At 46.9% G+C, this 15,154-nt stretch overlaps 1 protein-coding gene across 1 annotated transcript; it reads right to left on the bottom strand.

The window, feature by feature from the left end:
* Window positions 1-968: 968 nt before the first annotated feature.
* On the bottom strand, window positions 969-6,585 carry LOC121829620 (spermatogenesis-associated protein 31E1-like). The gene is made up of 4 exons (XM_042278474.2): window positions 5,898-6,585; window positions 5,121-5,172; window positions 4,515-4,575; window positions 969-4,246 (listed from the first exon to the last, which is right to left on the bottom strand). The coding sequence occupies exons 1-4, from the start codon at window positions 6,081-6,083 to the stop codon at window positions 1,114-1,116; spliced, it is 3,432 nt and encodes a 1,143-aa protein (XP_042134408.2). The 5' UTR covers window positions 6,084-6,585; the 3' UTR covers window positions 969-1,113.
* Window positions 6,586-15,154: the final 8,569 nt, after the last annotated feature.

The raw sequence follows: 15,154 nt of genomic DNA, 5'->3' as shown, positions 1-15,154 counted from the left end.
CCTTTCTGTTCTACCTTTTCATTGGCTCTAAACCCAACTACATGATTTCCTCATCACTGCCTGCCTATACAGACCTCCAGGTCTCTATGGTTGGTACTGGGATTAAAGGTTTGGATCACCGATTGGCTGTGTCCTTGACCACACAGAGACTCGGCCTGCCATGTGATTGGATTAAGGGCATGTGCCACCACTTCCGGACTTCTGCTAAATGGCTTGCTTTTAGCTCTGATCCCCAGGCAAGTTTATTTATTAACATACAAATAAAATCACATTTCAGCACAAATAAAATATCACCATACTTCCTGAGTTACTAGGCAGGCCTGTGTGACACAGCCCTCAGGAGCCACCTGATGTCACACACTGCAAGTTCTATTCTGGCCCTTGCTCTGGTCAGAAAGGAAGGCAGACTGTGAATAGAGTCACTGCCCTGTCACCCAGGCTGAGGTAAGAGGAGCTCCTCAGCCCCTCCTCAGCCTGCATCAAGGTGAGTAGGGGCTCCAGAGGTAGGTGTCCTCTGTGCCTGTCCTGTCGAGACGGTCCCACCTTTGAACTGAGGGCTGGAACAGTTTGTGACATGAGAAGGTCCTTGGCTCTCTTTGTCTCTGCACACCAACCTGCACAGTGACACAAACATCAAGGTGGAGCTAAGTAAGAAAAGACAACGAGCCACAGACCTGGCTGGGGTCTTCACAGGGTTGGCTCATCCTGAAAGATCCCTAGATTCTGTTGTCTCTGTAACGATGGAATGATAAGTGCACAGTGATGGAACTGGGTGAGGATGACACCTCAAAGTGACCTTGCCTTCCCCACATGCCCCACCCCTTCCAGAGACTGCACTGAGGCAGAAGGAATGCTGACCCCCCCCCCCATCCCTGCAAGACAGAAACCACTGCACTGAAACCACAGCACGAACTAGGAAGCGGCTCCTATCTGGGAAGGAGCCATTAGCAACAGAGGATGTGCTCCTGTAGGAAGAAGATTTCCTTTGCAGGAAAAATCCAACGTTTATTACCAGGAAAGCATGGGGGAAGAAAAGGCTGGGCAATGAGACAGCTTTTGGTAGAACTCTTGATGGGCAAAGGCCAAAGCGGCCTGAGGCACCTGCTCCTTGGCCTATGCTGGTAAGGTCCATTTGGGGTGACCAGCTCTCTGGGCAGCAGCATATGACTGTTTCTTGTCTCCACTTCCTCTGTATGTGACTGGATGGTTGTTCTCTCTAGGACCGATGAGGTGGCCACAGTCCATTCCCTTTTCTGTACTTTGATGTGGGTCACAGGCCCTCTGGACAATGCCTGATTGCTGTTTATCTCCAACATCTCTGTGCATAAATAGATGTTTGTGTCCTTTGGGGCTGGCATGTGGATAGCAGCCCCTTCCACTCTTCATTCTCAATTGATCTGGGTCATAGGCTCTCTGGGCATCAACATCTAATTGCTGTTTGTCTCCAGTTCCCCTGTTCCTACATGGATGGTTGTTCCCCTTGGGAGTGGGAAGTTGGCCATAGTCCATTCCTCTCTTCACTCTGTTCTGATGTTGATCACAGGCTCTCTGGGCACCTACATCTGATTGCTGTTTGTCTCTGATTCCCTTATACATGGATGGATGGCTCTGATCCTCGGGGTGCATTAATCTCTCTGGTCTGCTATTCTTAGGGTCATAGAGACCCTTAGGAGAGTGAAAGCCACTCAGCTGGGATATCAGAGGTTCCACTTTAAACCATTGGTCCTCTGTTGGGTCCCCTACATTAAGACCCAGCCAGTTCACCAGGACCTGTACCACAACATTCATGATGTATTGCATTTCAACTACCATACTGTAGATGAGCTTTTCTTTTGATTCTGACTCCTGGGTAATCACAGTAGCTGGTGTAGAGTTTTCACTCTTTAGAGAATCTCCCTGCCCCTTGTCTTTTGTGCTGAGGTTGAGATATTGTAGAAAAATCCTTTTGATTTTCTTCAGATTATTTTCTGGCAGAGCCTGCCCCTTTCCTGGCATATCAAAGGAGGACTGAAACTCAGATATGGATGATGTATCCTTGAACTGGGTAAAGCTTGGGGTAGAGGGCCTCTCTCTCCCTGGCCTTTCTTCCTGGCATGTGGCTCTGCTTCTCACCAACTCCTTCCTCTGGTCATTGGGATGAAATGCCTTGTGATTCTTTGCTTGAATCTTATTCTTGGGAACTCTGAAGTTCTGAGTCTCCTGGCTCCGATCTCTCCTCATGAAGATATCATCTAGGTCCTGGGAAGTCTTGGGCTTTTTGGATCTATTCTGGAAGCTGGGAAGCAAATGCTCTGAAGGCAAACTCACTGAACTGAGGCTGTCTTTATGGTGGCCCACAGGCCGGGCCTGTGGCTGCTTGTTTGATCTGAAGTCAATCTCACTCAACACTTGTGTCTTTAGAGCTGAATCTCCTGAGTGCTGTGGAGTAGGTGTTTGGAAACGTCCTGGGCTTCTACTGACCTCTTTAGACTCAAAGTCCCTGAGATGGATATTGATGGCTTGGCCAATGGGAATCTCTGTGAATCCCAGACTCACTTTCCATGCAGGAATTGTCTCCTTTTTCTCCTCTGATCTATTGGTTTGTTTGACCACTGAAGGTGGAACCCTTTCTTGAGGGCCCAGCATTGTCCCACTCCAGCAGGGATGTCCTGAGGCCACATTCTCAAACCTCTTCCATGCTGCAAGCTTGGGCATTCTTGGGCTGGTCCTTGGTTGCAGGCTGCCTCTTCCAGTCCCTTGGACAATCCTGCTCTTCTGGGTTTTTGCCTGGAAGCAGAAAGCCCGGGTCTGAGTGCTCAGATAGCTCTGCAGAGGAACTGGATGAACCTTGGCAGGCCCATGGCTGGCAGCTGGTGGAGTGGCTCTTTGCTTCTCCTGAACCTCTGCAGGTGAGTGTGCAAACAGAGGACTCTGCAGCCTGGACGCTGATATAGTTTCTACCCTTGTCCCTCCTGGATCTTGGTGATGCATTTTTTCCAGGATCATGGCAGCCTTGGAATAGTATTCAACCTTAGAAACACAGGTGGGTGAGGAGGGATAGACAAGCTGGGGAAGAAATGAGGCTGGAACCCCTGGAGGGATGAGATCCCTTGACACAAGAGTCTGTAGATATGGTCTCCATCTGTGTTTTGCAGGAAGCTGTTTGATGTTTGAGTCCAGCTTCCTTTGGGTTTTGGGGTCAAGGAAGGAAAGGTCCTGGGTGGTGTTCACATAGGACTGCTGCTCTGTCCTCAGTGCACATTTTCTGGGTTCCAGACCCTGCCCACGGGTGCTGCTTGAAGTGCAAGGCAAGGCTTTGGCTCTAAAACTGGGGCCCTCCTTGATGAGTTCATGTATGTTACATCTTGCTGGGTCCTTCTTTAAGGGCATCCCTGAGGGCGTAGTCTCCATCATCTGATTCGACTTGCAGCTTTTGTAGTAGAGGATGGAGGGCTGGGCAGGCTGGGGGAGTTCAGGCTTGTCCTTAGACTGGCGACGACTGTTTGCTGGGAAGCGTCCCTGCAGCTGCGTTGGTTCCTGGGATGGGAGGAACCTGAAGGGGGGGCCTTGTACTCTCACCTTCTTCATCCTGTATTCACTCTGTGGCTCCTCATGGTGCTGGAGGAACTGACAATGCTCAGGAGGGATGGAGGCCGACCTGTTAGCTTCAGCGGGTGGGATGTCCCTGGGCAAGTTGTGAGTGGGCTGGCTAATGGCTGCTTGATGATTTTGGACATTAGAGCCTATGGTGTCTTTCCACTCCAGATCCTGCTGCCAGGGATGGTTTTCAGTCAGGAGGGATGCCAATACCTTCATCCCAATGTTACAACATGTTGTTCCACTGGCCCTACTTGTGGATGCAGAAAGTGCTTGGTTTGATGTAGAGCTAGGGAGGCTGTTGAGTGTCTGGACCTCTGTCACACCCACCACGTTTGGTGTCACAAGTTGGTGGGGCAATCGCTGGGCCTGAGAAATCTGTGGAGGTCCTTGAGCAGGAGGTAGAGCTGGGAAAGGATCAACTGTATCACTGAACCTCACGGTTTTATGTCTTACAGAGCAAGGCCTCTTGGAGACCCAGGCAGTAGCCACCACTGACTCAGAGAGCACAGAGGACATGCCCCAAAAAATCTGGCTAAATTTTTGCTGTATAAGATCCTCCAAGAACTTGAGGTAAGACAGCAGCTGAGAGAGGGGAAGCTGATCCTGTTTCTCATTAGATTTCCCAAAGGGGAGTGATGCAGGGTCCAGTAACAGTTGCTCGATGGGGCTGCATAAGACAGAGGCAAAACCATCAGCTCCAAGCAGAGGGTTAAGATGCCCCTCAGTTGGTATAAATATAACACTTATATCCCATAGTCACTCCATGGCTTCCACCTCCCATATCCTTATTATATTATATATATTATTATATATTATTGTCATATCCAGCAGGGCTGTATCTTAATCCCACCATTCATAGTATTGCCAGTACAAAAACCCAAGAGCCCGAGCTCACATCCTGGCATGAATAATTCCACAAGACAGAGATTTCTTACATTTCCACAGGTTGTGATGGATTCTGGTTCTCTTCCACACTCTTTCTGTCATCATTACAACCTGGAAATAGTTATGTAGGATAAGGAAGAGGACTGAGATCTCACAGGAGAGTGAGGCACCTCTCTTGAAGACCACCCATGCGAGGACTCTGATGCCAACCGCCAGTGTGCAAACACACGGGGCACTGAAAATGAGCAGGTGGCATGGAGGGACCAGATCTCTCCATTTACACTCTCCTCGCTCCTCCCTCAACCCCTGTCATCCCCATACAACACCGTGAGGGACACTGGACCAGTCATCTGAAAGAGGGGTGGGCCAGAGAGAACTGCAGCTACCTGTTGTCAGGTGGACCTGGGAGTCCCCCATACACAGGCACAGCATCACTCCACGGCCTTGAACCGCACCCCCATGGGCAGCACCCACCCCAGGCCAAGCACAGCTTCCTTCTATCCAGGACCTGGGGAGTTTCCCTGATTCTGATTTCCTTCCCAGCAGCCTCCTCTTCTTTCTCGGTGTTCTACATCCGGTATCCTCAGAAACATGGCTCTCATCACTGAGGGGCAGGGCAGATGGAACGGCCTCTCTAGAGGAAAGCAGAAACCTACCTTTTACAGAAGCATTTTTCTTCCTGGTCTTGCTCTGCCTCCTCCTCCTCACCTGACAGTGAGAAAGGACAAAAATCAGCTGGGCCCATTCTTCCTCTAATTGACAAGCTGCCTGCCCTCTGTGCTCATGGATAACGTGAAATCCACATTTCCCAGGAAGCTTTCTCTCATCCACCCTCGACTTAGTTGTTCTATGCATAAACACATTTCCTTTTGGCCTTGTCAGAAAACACAAGCAGGGGCTGTCTATACCACACTTCCATGGATGTCCTCAGTCAGTGTTCCTCAGACAGGATCCCACCCAAGGCTGAGCTCTGCTGCTGCCTCTGGGCTGTCATGTAAGATCTGCTTCCTCAGACCAGAGGTGACTCGAACCCTGATCCGAGGCCCTTGGTCTCATCAACCCCCCCCCCCCAATATCACGTCAACATACACAAAAGCTTGTATCTGAGCAGAGGACAGATGACCCCTTTCTCAGAGCCTGTCCTGTCCCAGACAGAGGTCCCCACAATCTCAGAAATGGAGCCCATGGAGCCACCGTCTGCTTCAGTGGCCTCTCTTAGTAGCCACAGTGCACAGATGGTCTGAGAGCTTCAGGCACACACCTCAAGGCCTCTCTCCCCTCTGCCCTACTTTCCAGTCCCTGCAGATGAGGTGCTGTTCTTTCTGGAGATTTCCTCTCACCTGTCTCTCTACTTGAGTAGGAAATGTGAACCTAACAGTAGTGAACAACAGACTGAACACACTCCATTGTGTTTCAGCCAAGGCTCTCCTCACCTTTGGGGTGTTCTTTCCACTCTCAGGTGGTGGTGACACTGGGTACGTCTTCAGGAAGGGGATCAGTAGGAAGAAGAGCCCCACTCCACACATAACACCAAAGATCACGTCCACTGCTATGAAAATGGAGCTGAGACTCATCCAGGAGTCACTAAGGCTTTTCAGCTGAAGGACAGAACTCTCCATCTTCTGAATCTCACTGAGGCTCTCAAGCAACTGAGTCCAGGCAGCACAGTATGAGGCTTGTCAGGAGGGCTCAGGCTCACATCACACAGCTGTGGCCTCCTCATCACAAAGGGCTGCTGGCAGGAGGGAGGGAGCCACAGCCCCTCCCCAGCATGCAGCCCAGCAGACCCTCCCAACTCCTGGGTTCCCTGCTCCCTCCTTCCAAGTCCTCCTGCTGAAGAAGTCAGATAGACCTTCCTTCCCCCTTGCTTTGTTCCTCCCTCCTGAGCCCCAGAATCTCTCTGTCTCCTGGAAGATGTCTGCTTGAGTCCATCAGGTTCATAGTTTTCGACACATTGGGCTTCTTGTGGAACCTGACTTGTGTCTCAGGGATTGTCGCTCTCCAGGTGTCTTCTGTCTGTAGATCCACAGCTGTTCATTATGAGGTCATTCCTTGCCTCAACTAGGACATGGAACTTCCTTTTGTCTCACACTATTTCACTTTGCCAATTTGCAATAAAATCTAAAAGAATATAATTTTAATTTACAAACTTCAGTTAATAGAATGTCAAGGAAAAATGAAATTCAATACTCTATTGTAAGAATGTATATGGCCAATTATGAAATAAACCATTTTTAGTGTTTCAATTTGTCCCTTTTCTTTACATGTTTATTTTATTTAAATTAGCATAAATTATATGATTCACTAAGGTACTTTTTGGAACTAACTGTTGTGAATAGTGCCACAGTCAGCGTGGATGAGTGGGTATCTCCCTGGATGTAGATAGCATCCTTTGAGTCCATGCTCAGGAATGGTAGACCTGGGCCTATGGTAGTTCTGTTTTTTACGAACCTCTGTACTGATTTCCACCATGCTGGTCCTGTTTAGACTCCCAATAGCACTTGCTGAGGGTCCCTTCCCCACATCCTTGCCAGAATGTCTCATTTTTTGGCTGATCGCAGCCATTGTGGTTTAGGTGAGATGGAATCCAAAGTGGTCTTAACTTGAATTTACCTTAAGGATAAGGATGTTGAAGACTTTATAAAATACTTATTGGCTTCTGTGTATTTCCTTTTAAAAACTGTTTAGTTCATTAGTCAATTTATTGATCATTTTTTGTTTTGAATATTTGTAATTCTTTGTACATTCTAGATATTAACACCTCACAGGAAGTGTGACCAGCGATCTTATCCCATGCTCTGGGCTGCCAGTTCCCTCTAAGGATAGCATCTTTTGCTGTGCAGAAGCTTTTAAATTTCATGCTAACTCATTTGTCAGTTTATAGGGTCCCTTCCTGTGTTACTGGCGTTCTAGCCAGTCAGCTCTTGTCTGTGCCTATGTATGATGTGTTTTCCTTTCTCTCCTTCTAACAGCTTCTAAGCCACACTTCATGGTTTAAATTCAGATCACCTGTCTATTTTGAACTGATTTTTTGAGCAAGATGAGATATGCAGATCTATTTAAACTCTTCTTTAGGTGGATGTCCTGCTGCACCAGCACCATTTACTGTATTTGTTCCAATAAACAACCATTTATTCGAAGCCTCTTTTCCAGTGTGTGTGTATACTCCACTGTGTACCTGGCTAAAAGACAATGAAGAAAAAAGTCACTGAGCCATTTTTCTACTCCTCTCCTTAGAATATGCTGATGTCTGCACAAAAGAATCTTGCCTGTCTCCATGGCATCCACAGGCCCTGCCTCTGGGGAAGGTGGAGCTTTCTGTCAACTGCTCCATGGCTGGCCCGCTCTTCCTCTTGTATTTGCTTGACCACATCCTGCAGACTCTTTGCCCTGATGTCCTGCAGTGGTAAGCCTTGTAGTGGTGTTGGTGGTAGTGGAGAGGGGTAGATGTAACCAACCGTCTTATTAAATAAGAAACACAGAACCAGTGTAAAAGAGAAAGCCAAGAGGTCAGAGCTCAGAGCTAAAATCTCACCCTTCCTCCTGCGGTGGTCTTAGCTTCCCGAAAGAGAGCTATTTCCCTGTGTCTCAGTCGTTTCATAGTCATTCTGCCTTCTCATTGGTTGTAAACCCAAACACGTGACTGCCTCGTCACTGTCTGTATGTACAGCCCCCCAGGTCTTAAAGGCACATGTCTCCAATGCTGGCTGTATCCCTGAACACACAGAGATCTATGGGGTTAAAGGCGTGTGCCACCACCACACTCTGTCTATGGCTCTAATAGCTCTGACCCCCAAGCAACTTTATTTATTAACATACAATCAAAATCACATTTCAGTACAATTAGAATACCACCACAGAAAGGCACTTTCCAGTCCATTTATTGGGGCAACTAGCACATCAGTTCCTGAGGTTCTGAAAGAAGGGATGAAATGCCAGGCAGCATCAGTCAGTGTGGGACAAGCTGTGGAGGATGATGAGCCTTCTCCTCCAGGGGTCAAATGAAGACCAGTTGCCTCCCTGTCTTCTCCTCAAAAAGATCTTGGGGTTTGCAGAAGGGATATCTTGGAGGAAAGATGTGGGGCAGGGGGCTGACAATTGGACATATCCTCATGAGCCAGCCCCGTTCCCATTGTCACAGTGCAGGAGGTCACCCATGCCACTCTGTCCCCACAGATGCTCCAGAAAGCCTGCCTGAGCAGATTAAGGAAGAGTTTCAGCGGAGCCTTGAGAAGTGAATGCTCATCTGTGCCTGGCTGCTGAGCTGAATCTCTTGAGGAGGGCAGTGTCCCTGCATACCCTATCCTAGGTCACCACTAACATAAAGATGGCAAAGTTGGGGGCAGCCAGTTGGACCATCTCTCATTGGTATTACATAGATACAGTTTACAGCAGACTCAAATACTGTAGTAACTGAAGTAGAAATCCAACATAGTTTTCATAAATTGACATTCAGAACACTGAGGCATGGCTGAGAGAAAGCTAAAGGGATAGGCTCTCAGACCCCTGTTCTTCAGCAGCACAGTTGTTAAGGTGACAGATCTTTTGAACTTCATCTGAAGACTCAGCAGAATGACAAACCGATGCCCAACACATCAAATGGAGCAAGTAACTGGGCTTAACCCTGAAGAGACAACAGAGGCCAGAAGCGACCCCTCCAGACCCCACGCTTCTGGTTCCAGCACTTACCAAAAGCCTCAGTGATACAGAAAGTACTCAGGGGAAGGAATGGAGACTAGACACATGGAGCCGGCCAGAGTCCAGCAACAGACCCACCTAAATCAAGTCAACTGATTTTGTCAGAGGTACCAGGGAAACCAAGGCAGAGAAAATGGTGCATCCACAAAAGACTGCAGAACAAGAATCGGAAAAACAAATAATACAATATCCATGTGGAAAATTCACTGTCACAAAGGTTATGGCTGACTGTAAATATAAAATTAAAACATGATGTGGAAGCTGTAAAAGTCATAGGAGAAACCCATACAGCCTCACACCTTATGACAAGGTGCTGTGGATGATTGATTGATTGATAAATAAAACTCTGATTGGCCAGTAGCCAGGCAGGAAGGATAGGGTAGGCGGGACAAGGGGGAAAAGAATTCTGGGAGGTGGAAGGCTGAGGCAGAGAGACGCTGCCAGCTGCAGCCATGACAAGCGAGATGTAAGGTACTGGTAAGCCACGAGCCACGTGGCAACTTATAGACTAATAATAGAAATGGGTTAATTTAAGATATAAGAACAGCTAGCAAGAAGCCTGAGCCATTAGGCCAAACAGTTTAAATAATATAAGTGTCTGTGTGTTTATTTTATAAGTGGGCTGCAGGACTGCCGGGACTTGGCAGGACCTGGAGACAAAACAACAAGGAAGCCTGAGACACAGAGTCACCCAGGGAAGATGACCTGTGGACACTGGAGCTCTGCTGCCACCAGCCTGGAAAACAGAACTGGAGGTTGGCTGGAGCAGATCCCCACTAGGCCACTAGAGGGAGCCTGGCCCTGCCACACCCCAGGACCTCAGTGCTTGGAGACAACAAATGCCTCTTCTAAGCCATCTGGATTTTTTATTATTACAGCACAGGAATTGGTTCAGGCAAATGTGTTCTGCCCTTCTCCCTTCCTTGTCCATAGATGCCTCTCTGTAGCCAGAAGGTCAGGGTGAATCTCTCCCACATGCGTCCCGCAGCTCCTTGACCCCAAGTAAACACATAGAGGCTCATATTAATTATAACTGCTCGCCATTAGCTCAGGCTTATTACTGATGAGCTCTTACACTTAAATTAACCCATAATTGTTATCTATGTTTAGCTACATGGCTTGGTACCTTTTCTTAGTTCTGCCTTGCCATCTGCCTGTCCCTGTGTCTGGCTGGAGACTCCTGACTCTCCCTTCCTCTTCCCAGAATTCTCCTAGCCTGCTCACCCCACCTATACTTCCTGTCTGGCTACTAGCCAATCAGTGTTTTATTAAACCACTGTACAAGAGCATTATCCCACAGCACCTCTCCATCCTCCATCCTGTTGCATGAGGGACTGACTAAAAGCAGAGCCCTTTCCAGGCCCAGGCTGGGTTGTAGTTTCCAGCTCTAATTCATCTGGGAGCTCTGCTCTTGACTCCTCAACTTCTGGGACTAATGAGAAATGTAAAGAAGAAGAGATGGAATTTTTTTAAAGATGGTATGATATGATTTTTGGTTGTCAGCTTGACTACATCTGTAATTAACTACCCCCCCCCCCAAAAAAAAAAAAAAACGACTGGGCACAACTGTGAGGGATCTTTGCTCAATTGAATCATTTGATGTGGGAAGATCCATTTCTAATCTTTGAGGTGGGAAGATACAGGTTTAGCCACACCTTCTGCTGGATGCCTATATAAAAGACATGGAAGAAGAAAGCTTTTGCTCTTTGCCTGCTTGCTCTTGCCCTCACTAGCAGTTCCATCTGTTTACTGGCTTTAGAGCCTACTTATTCATGATTCTGGCATATACTGAAGACCAGTTGAGACATTCAGCCTTGTGGGCTGAATATCTACTGGATTCCTCGACCTTCTGTTCATAAGCACCTACTGTTGGATTAGCTGGACCACAGCCTGTAAGTCATTCTACAAGTTCTGTTACTCTCTTACTCTAACAGATGGCAAGTCTACTCCCCGGTGTTTGTGGAGGTCATAAAGTCTAGACCTGCACAGGCCCATACCACCCACATGGACTGCTAGCTATCAACTTAAACATACCAGGCCCTGTTGTACAACAACATTCCTTGCCAATTTTCTTCATATGCATGGGTAGATATCAGGCATTGCAGCACAGCCTACAAACTAGGAATGTATGAAAGCTAGGAATACCTGTGAGTGTCACTAGGAAGAAGAGGTGTGTATAGTACATACAAATGTCTAGGTTTCAAGCTCCACTGGGCATCCCCATCCCATTGCACATGTCTATAAAGTACTATGTATGAGATATGGCTGGACACTACTGTCCATCCACATAATGTGTTTTGTATAAGGCCATGCTAAACACTTCCACTTCTCATAGCCACATAACATACACTGCTATTTATCAGGGCTAGCTAGACATCATGCCACTGACACTGCACATATACTAGACAGTATCACACTCTGCAGCATATGTCCCATCTCACACCCCACTCTGCTAGCTGCCTGGTCCTGACTGATCATCCTTTACCATGTGTGGTGGTTTCAATAGATAGGCTTGGCCTATAGGGAGTGGCACTATTAGGAGATGAGGCCTTGTTAGAGTAGTTGTGGTTTTGTTGGAGGAGGAGTATTATTGTGGGGGACAGGTTTTGAAGTCTCATATCCTCAAGCTATATCAGTGTGGGAAACAGTGCACTTCCTGTTGTCTGTGGATCAAAATGTAGGTCTCTCTGCTATATCTCCAGTACCATGTCTGCCTACATGCTGCCTTGCTTCCCACCATGATGATAATGTGCTAAACCTCTGGAACTGTAATCCTGCCCTAATTAAATATTTTCCTTTATAAGAGTTGCCATCACCATGGTGTCTCTTCACAGCAACAGAAACTCTAACTAAGACAGAAGTTGGTACCAGGAATTGGAGTATTGCTGTAATAGGCCTGACTATGTTTTGAGGACTTTGTATTAGGAAAGCAGTGGAATGTTTTAAGTGCTGATTAATTGGCCATACTAGTAGGAGCATGGAAGACAGTGGTGCTGAGGGTGATTTGAACTGTGGGGGCCTGGTTCAAGAGGCTTCAGAGGAGAATTTTAGTATGTTGCCTAGAGATTGTTCTTATAATATTTTAGTGAATAATGTGGCTGTTTTTTGCCCTTGTCAAAAGAGTCTGCCTGAAGCTACAGTGAAGAGATTTGGATTAATTCTGTTGGCAGAGGAAATCTCAAAACAACCTAGTACATACTATTATTGTACATATCTATTATGTGGTTATAACTGTTAACTCCAATGAAGATTTATAATGAAAAGGAGCAAGCTGAGCAAGAAAAAAATAAAAAATGTACAGATTGTGGAGAAAAGGAGCACCAGGAAGTGAAATGAAGCTAAATCCTGTGTTCAAGGAGATATACAGATTAAGAAATGAAGTAAAGGGATGGTGACCTCAGGGCAAGACCTCACATAGCTAACCTTCCAACTTGTAAAAAGGAATTAAAGAACAGCTTAGGTCCAGACATGGTGGTGCACATCTTTAATCCTAGTACTCAGAAGGCAGCGGTTTGTGGACCTCTGATTTTAAGGCTAGCCTGGTCTATAGATCAAGTTCCAGGAGAGCTAAGCTTAAAGGGTAATGAAGGAAACCATTGAAAACAGAAAACCTGTGAAGATGTAACTGAATGAGGGGGCCATGCAAGCAGCAGAACTTGGAAGCTTTGGCCATGTGGTTCTGGCTTTAGAGTCAAGAACAGAGGTTATGGAATCTTCTTCTGTGACTAAGGAAAGCTGCTGAGGCCAGGCCTGTGTCAGGGGTGTCTCTAAGTGGAGGCTTAGTAGAGAGGTCATTGTGTGAAGCTGTGAAGGTGAAGCCTGTAATGCCATAGAGACCCCAAGATGTCAGAGATGCCAGAGCTGTGAGATGCCTGCCGAGGAGAGCTGCTAACGGGGTGGAGCCAGCCCAAGAGAAAGAAGTGTGCTGCAGTCAACAAAGCTAAAAGGAATTGGAGATCTTAAGAGTGTTTGGACATCAGACATGACGATGCAGAGTTTGGAGTTTGTGCAGCTGGTTTTTGGTCTTACTTTGATTCAGTATAACCTCACTAACCTCCCTTCCCTTGGTTTTGGAACGGCAATGTATCCTTTGCCATTATATGTTTGAAGTATATGATCTGCCTTTTGATTTTGATTTTATAGAAGATTAAAGTTAAGAGATTGCATGAATCTCAGAAGAGACTTTGAACTTTGGACTTTTAAGCATTGTTGAGACTGTGGGGACTTTTGAAGTTGGACTAAATGCATTTTGCTTATGTTATGGTTACAAGCCTGTGGGGGCCAGGGAGTGGAATGTGGTGGTTTGAATAGATATGCCCCCCCCACAGACTCATGTGCTTGAGTGCTTGGCCTATAGGGAGTGGCACTATTAGGAGGTGTGGCCTTGTTGGAGTAGGTGTGGCCTTGCTGGGGGAGATGTGTCACTGTGTGGATGGACTTTGAGATCTCAGATGCTCAAGCTATGCTCATTGTGGGCTGCAGTTTGCTTTGTGCTGCCTGTGGATCAAGATGTAGAACTCTTAGCTACCTCTCCAGCGCCATGTCTGCCTGCATGCTGCCTTGCTTCCTGCCATAATGATAATGGACTAAATCTCTGAAACTGTAAGCCAGCCCCAATTAAATGTTTTCCTTTTTAAGAGTTGCCATGGTTATGGTGTCTCTTCACAGCAATAGAAACCCAAACTAAGACACCATATCACCACTGCCCCATGTAGAACTCAAGGTAGCAGGTGTTACTGGTCCCCAGAGATGTCCCCATCTCTGCTGCCAACCAACACAAACTGTTAGTGATCAGCTTCTTCTGGACCCACATATGTTGCTGAATATCCCCCATCCCACTGTCTAAATTGGGGTTTTTATTGCTGTGAAGAGACACCATGACCAAGGCAACCCTTATAAAGAAAATATTTAATTGTGGTAGGTTGCTTACAGATCAGAGGTTCAATCCATCATGGCTGGGAGCATGCATTATTAGGTATCAGGCCCTGCTGGGTAACACCACATTGCTGCTACTTCAAACACTGTTAGAAATTATGTAGGGTATATGTGGGGGGGGGGAGTAGGACCTAATATGCAGAGATTTAGAGGTGGTGATATGGAGGTGCCCACCAGTATAATCCCATGAATGGCAGTGCATTTTGAGTGTCCTCATGAGTGTATGTAGCAGGGCACAATATCTAGCACTTTATGTGAGGTGGAGGGGGTGTTCAGCTGGAATGGATACATAGCGCTGTGTTTGCAGCTATAATGGGGAATGGTCTAGGAAGGCCTAATACTTAGTTGTGTGTGAGGACATTCCCATTATGTGTCATCCCGCATGCACTGCTAGGCATCAGGCCTTGATGGACATCCCAAGGTTACCCACCCCACATACACTGTTTTAACTGGATCAGACCCAGCTGGACTTAAGATAGCTTATAACCCAAGACCGGGGAGGCACAAGGCTGTGTCCTTGACTGCTGGAACATTTTCATAGTGGACATTATGACCTTGGTGATGCTGGGAGCCCAGTGCCAGAGCCCTCCTTCACTCAAGTTTTAAACCTTTATCTTGATAAGTTAGCAAGTTCTCAAACTGCTAAAGGAAGCAGATGACTGCTATGTTTTTACTTCAATGGAGCATGGTTTACAAACTCAGCATAGTGTTTCAGGATAAAGCTTTGAAGGGACACATTTCTGAAACTGTACCCAGGCCCTTTGGGAAGCGTTTTTTCCATCAGTCATCTGTAGCTGTAAACATTCATGAGGGCCATCTCCTGCCCTGTTGTTATAGTAACTTCTGTAAAATGTTGAACATCTCTACCTTTAAACAAAGATGCATCGCAAATGCTTCGTTGAAGTAACATGCTCACACTGATAGGTTTGGGGGCTGTGGAGATGGCTCAGTGGTTCAGAGTTCTTGTTCTTGCAGAGGACCTGGATTCAATTCCCAATATCTACATGATGATCACAACTGTTCATAATTCCAGTCGAGGGCATCTGGTATGCTCTTC

This window comes from Peromyscus maniculatus, chromosome 5, assembly GCF_049852395.1.
Source record: "Peromyscus maniculatus bairdii isolate BWxNUB_F1_BW_parent chromosome 5, HU_Pman_BW_mat_3.1, whole genome shotgun sequence".
Classification (NCBI taxonomy): Eukaryota; Metazoa; Chordata; class Mammalia; order Rodentia; family Cricetidae; genus Peromyscus; species Peromyscus maniculatus.
This window is presented reverse-complemented; position numbering and strand designations above follow the sequence as displayed.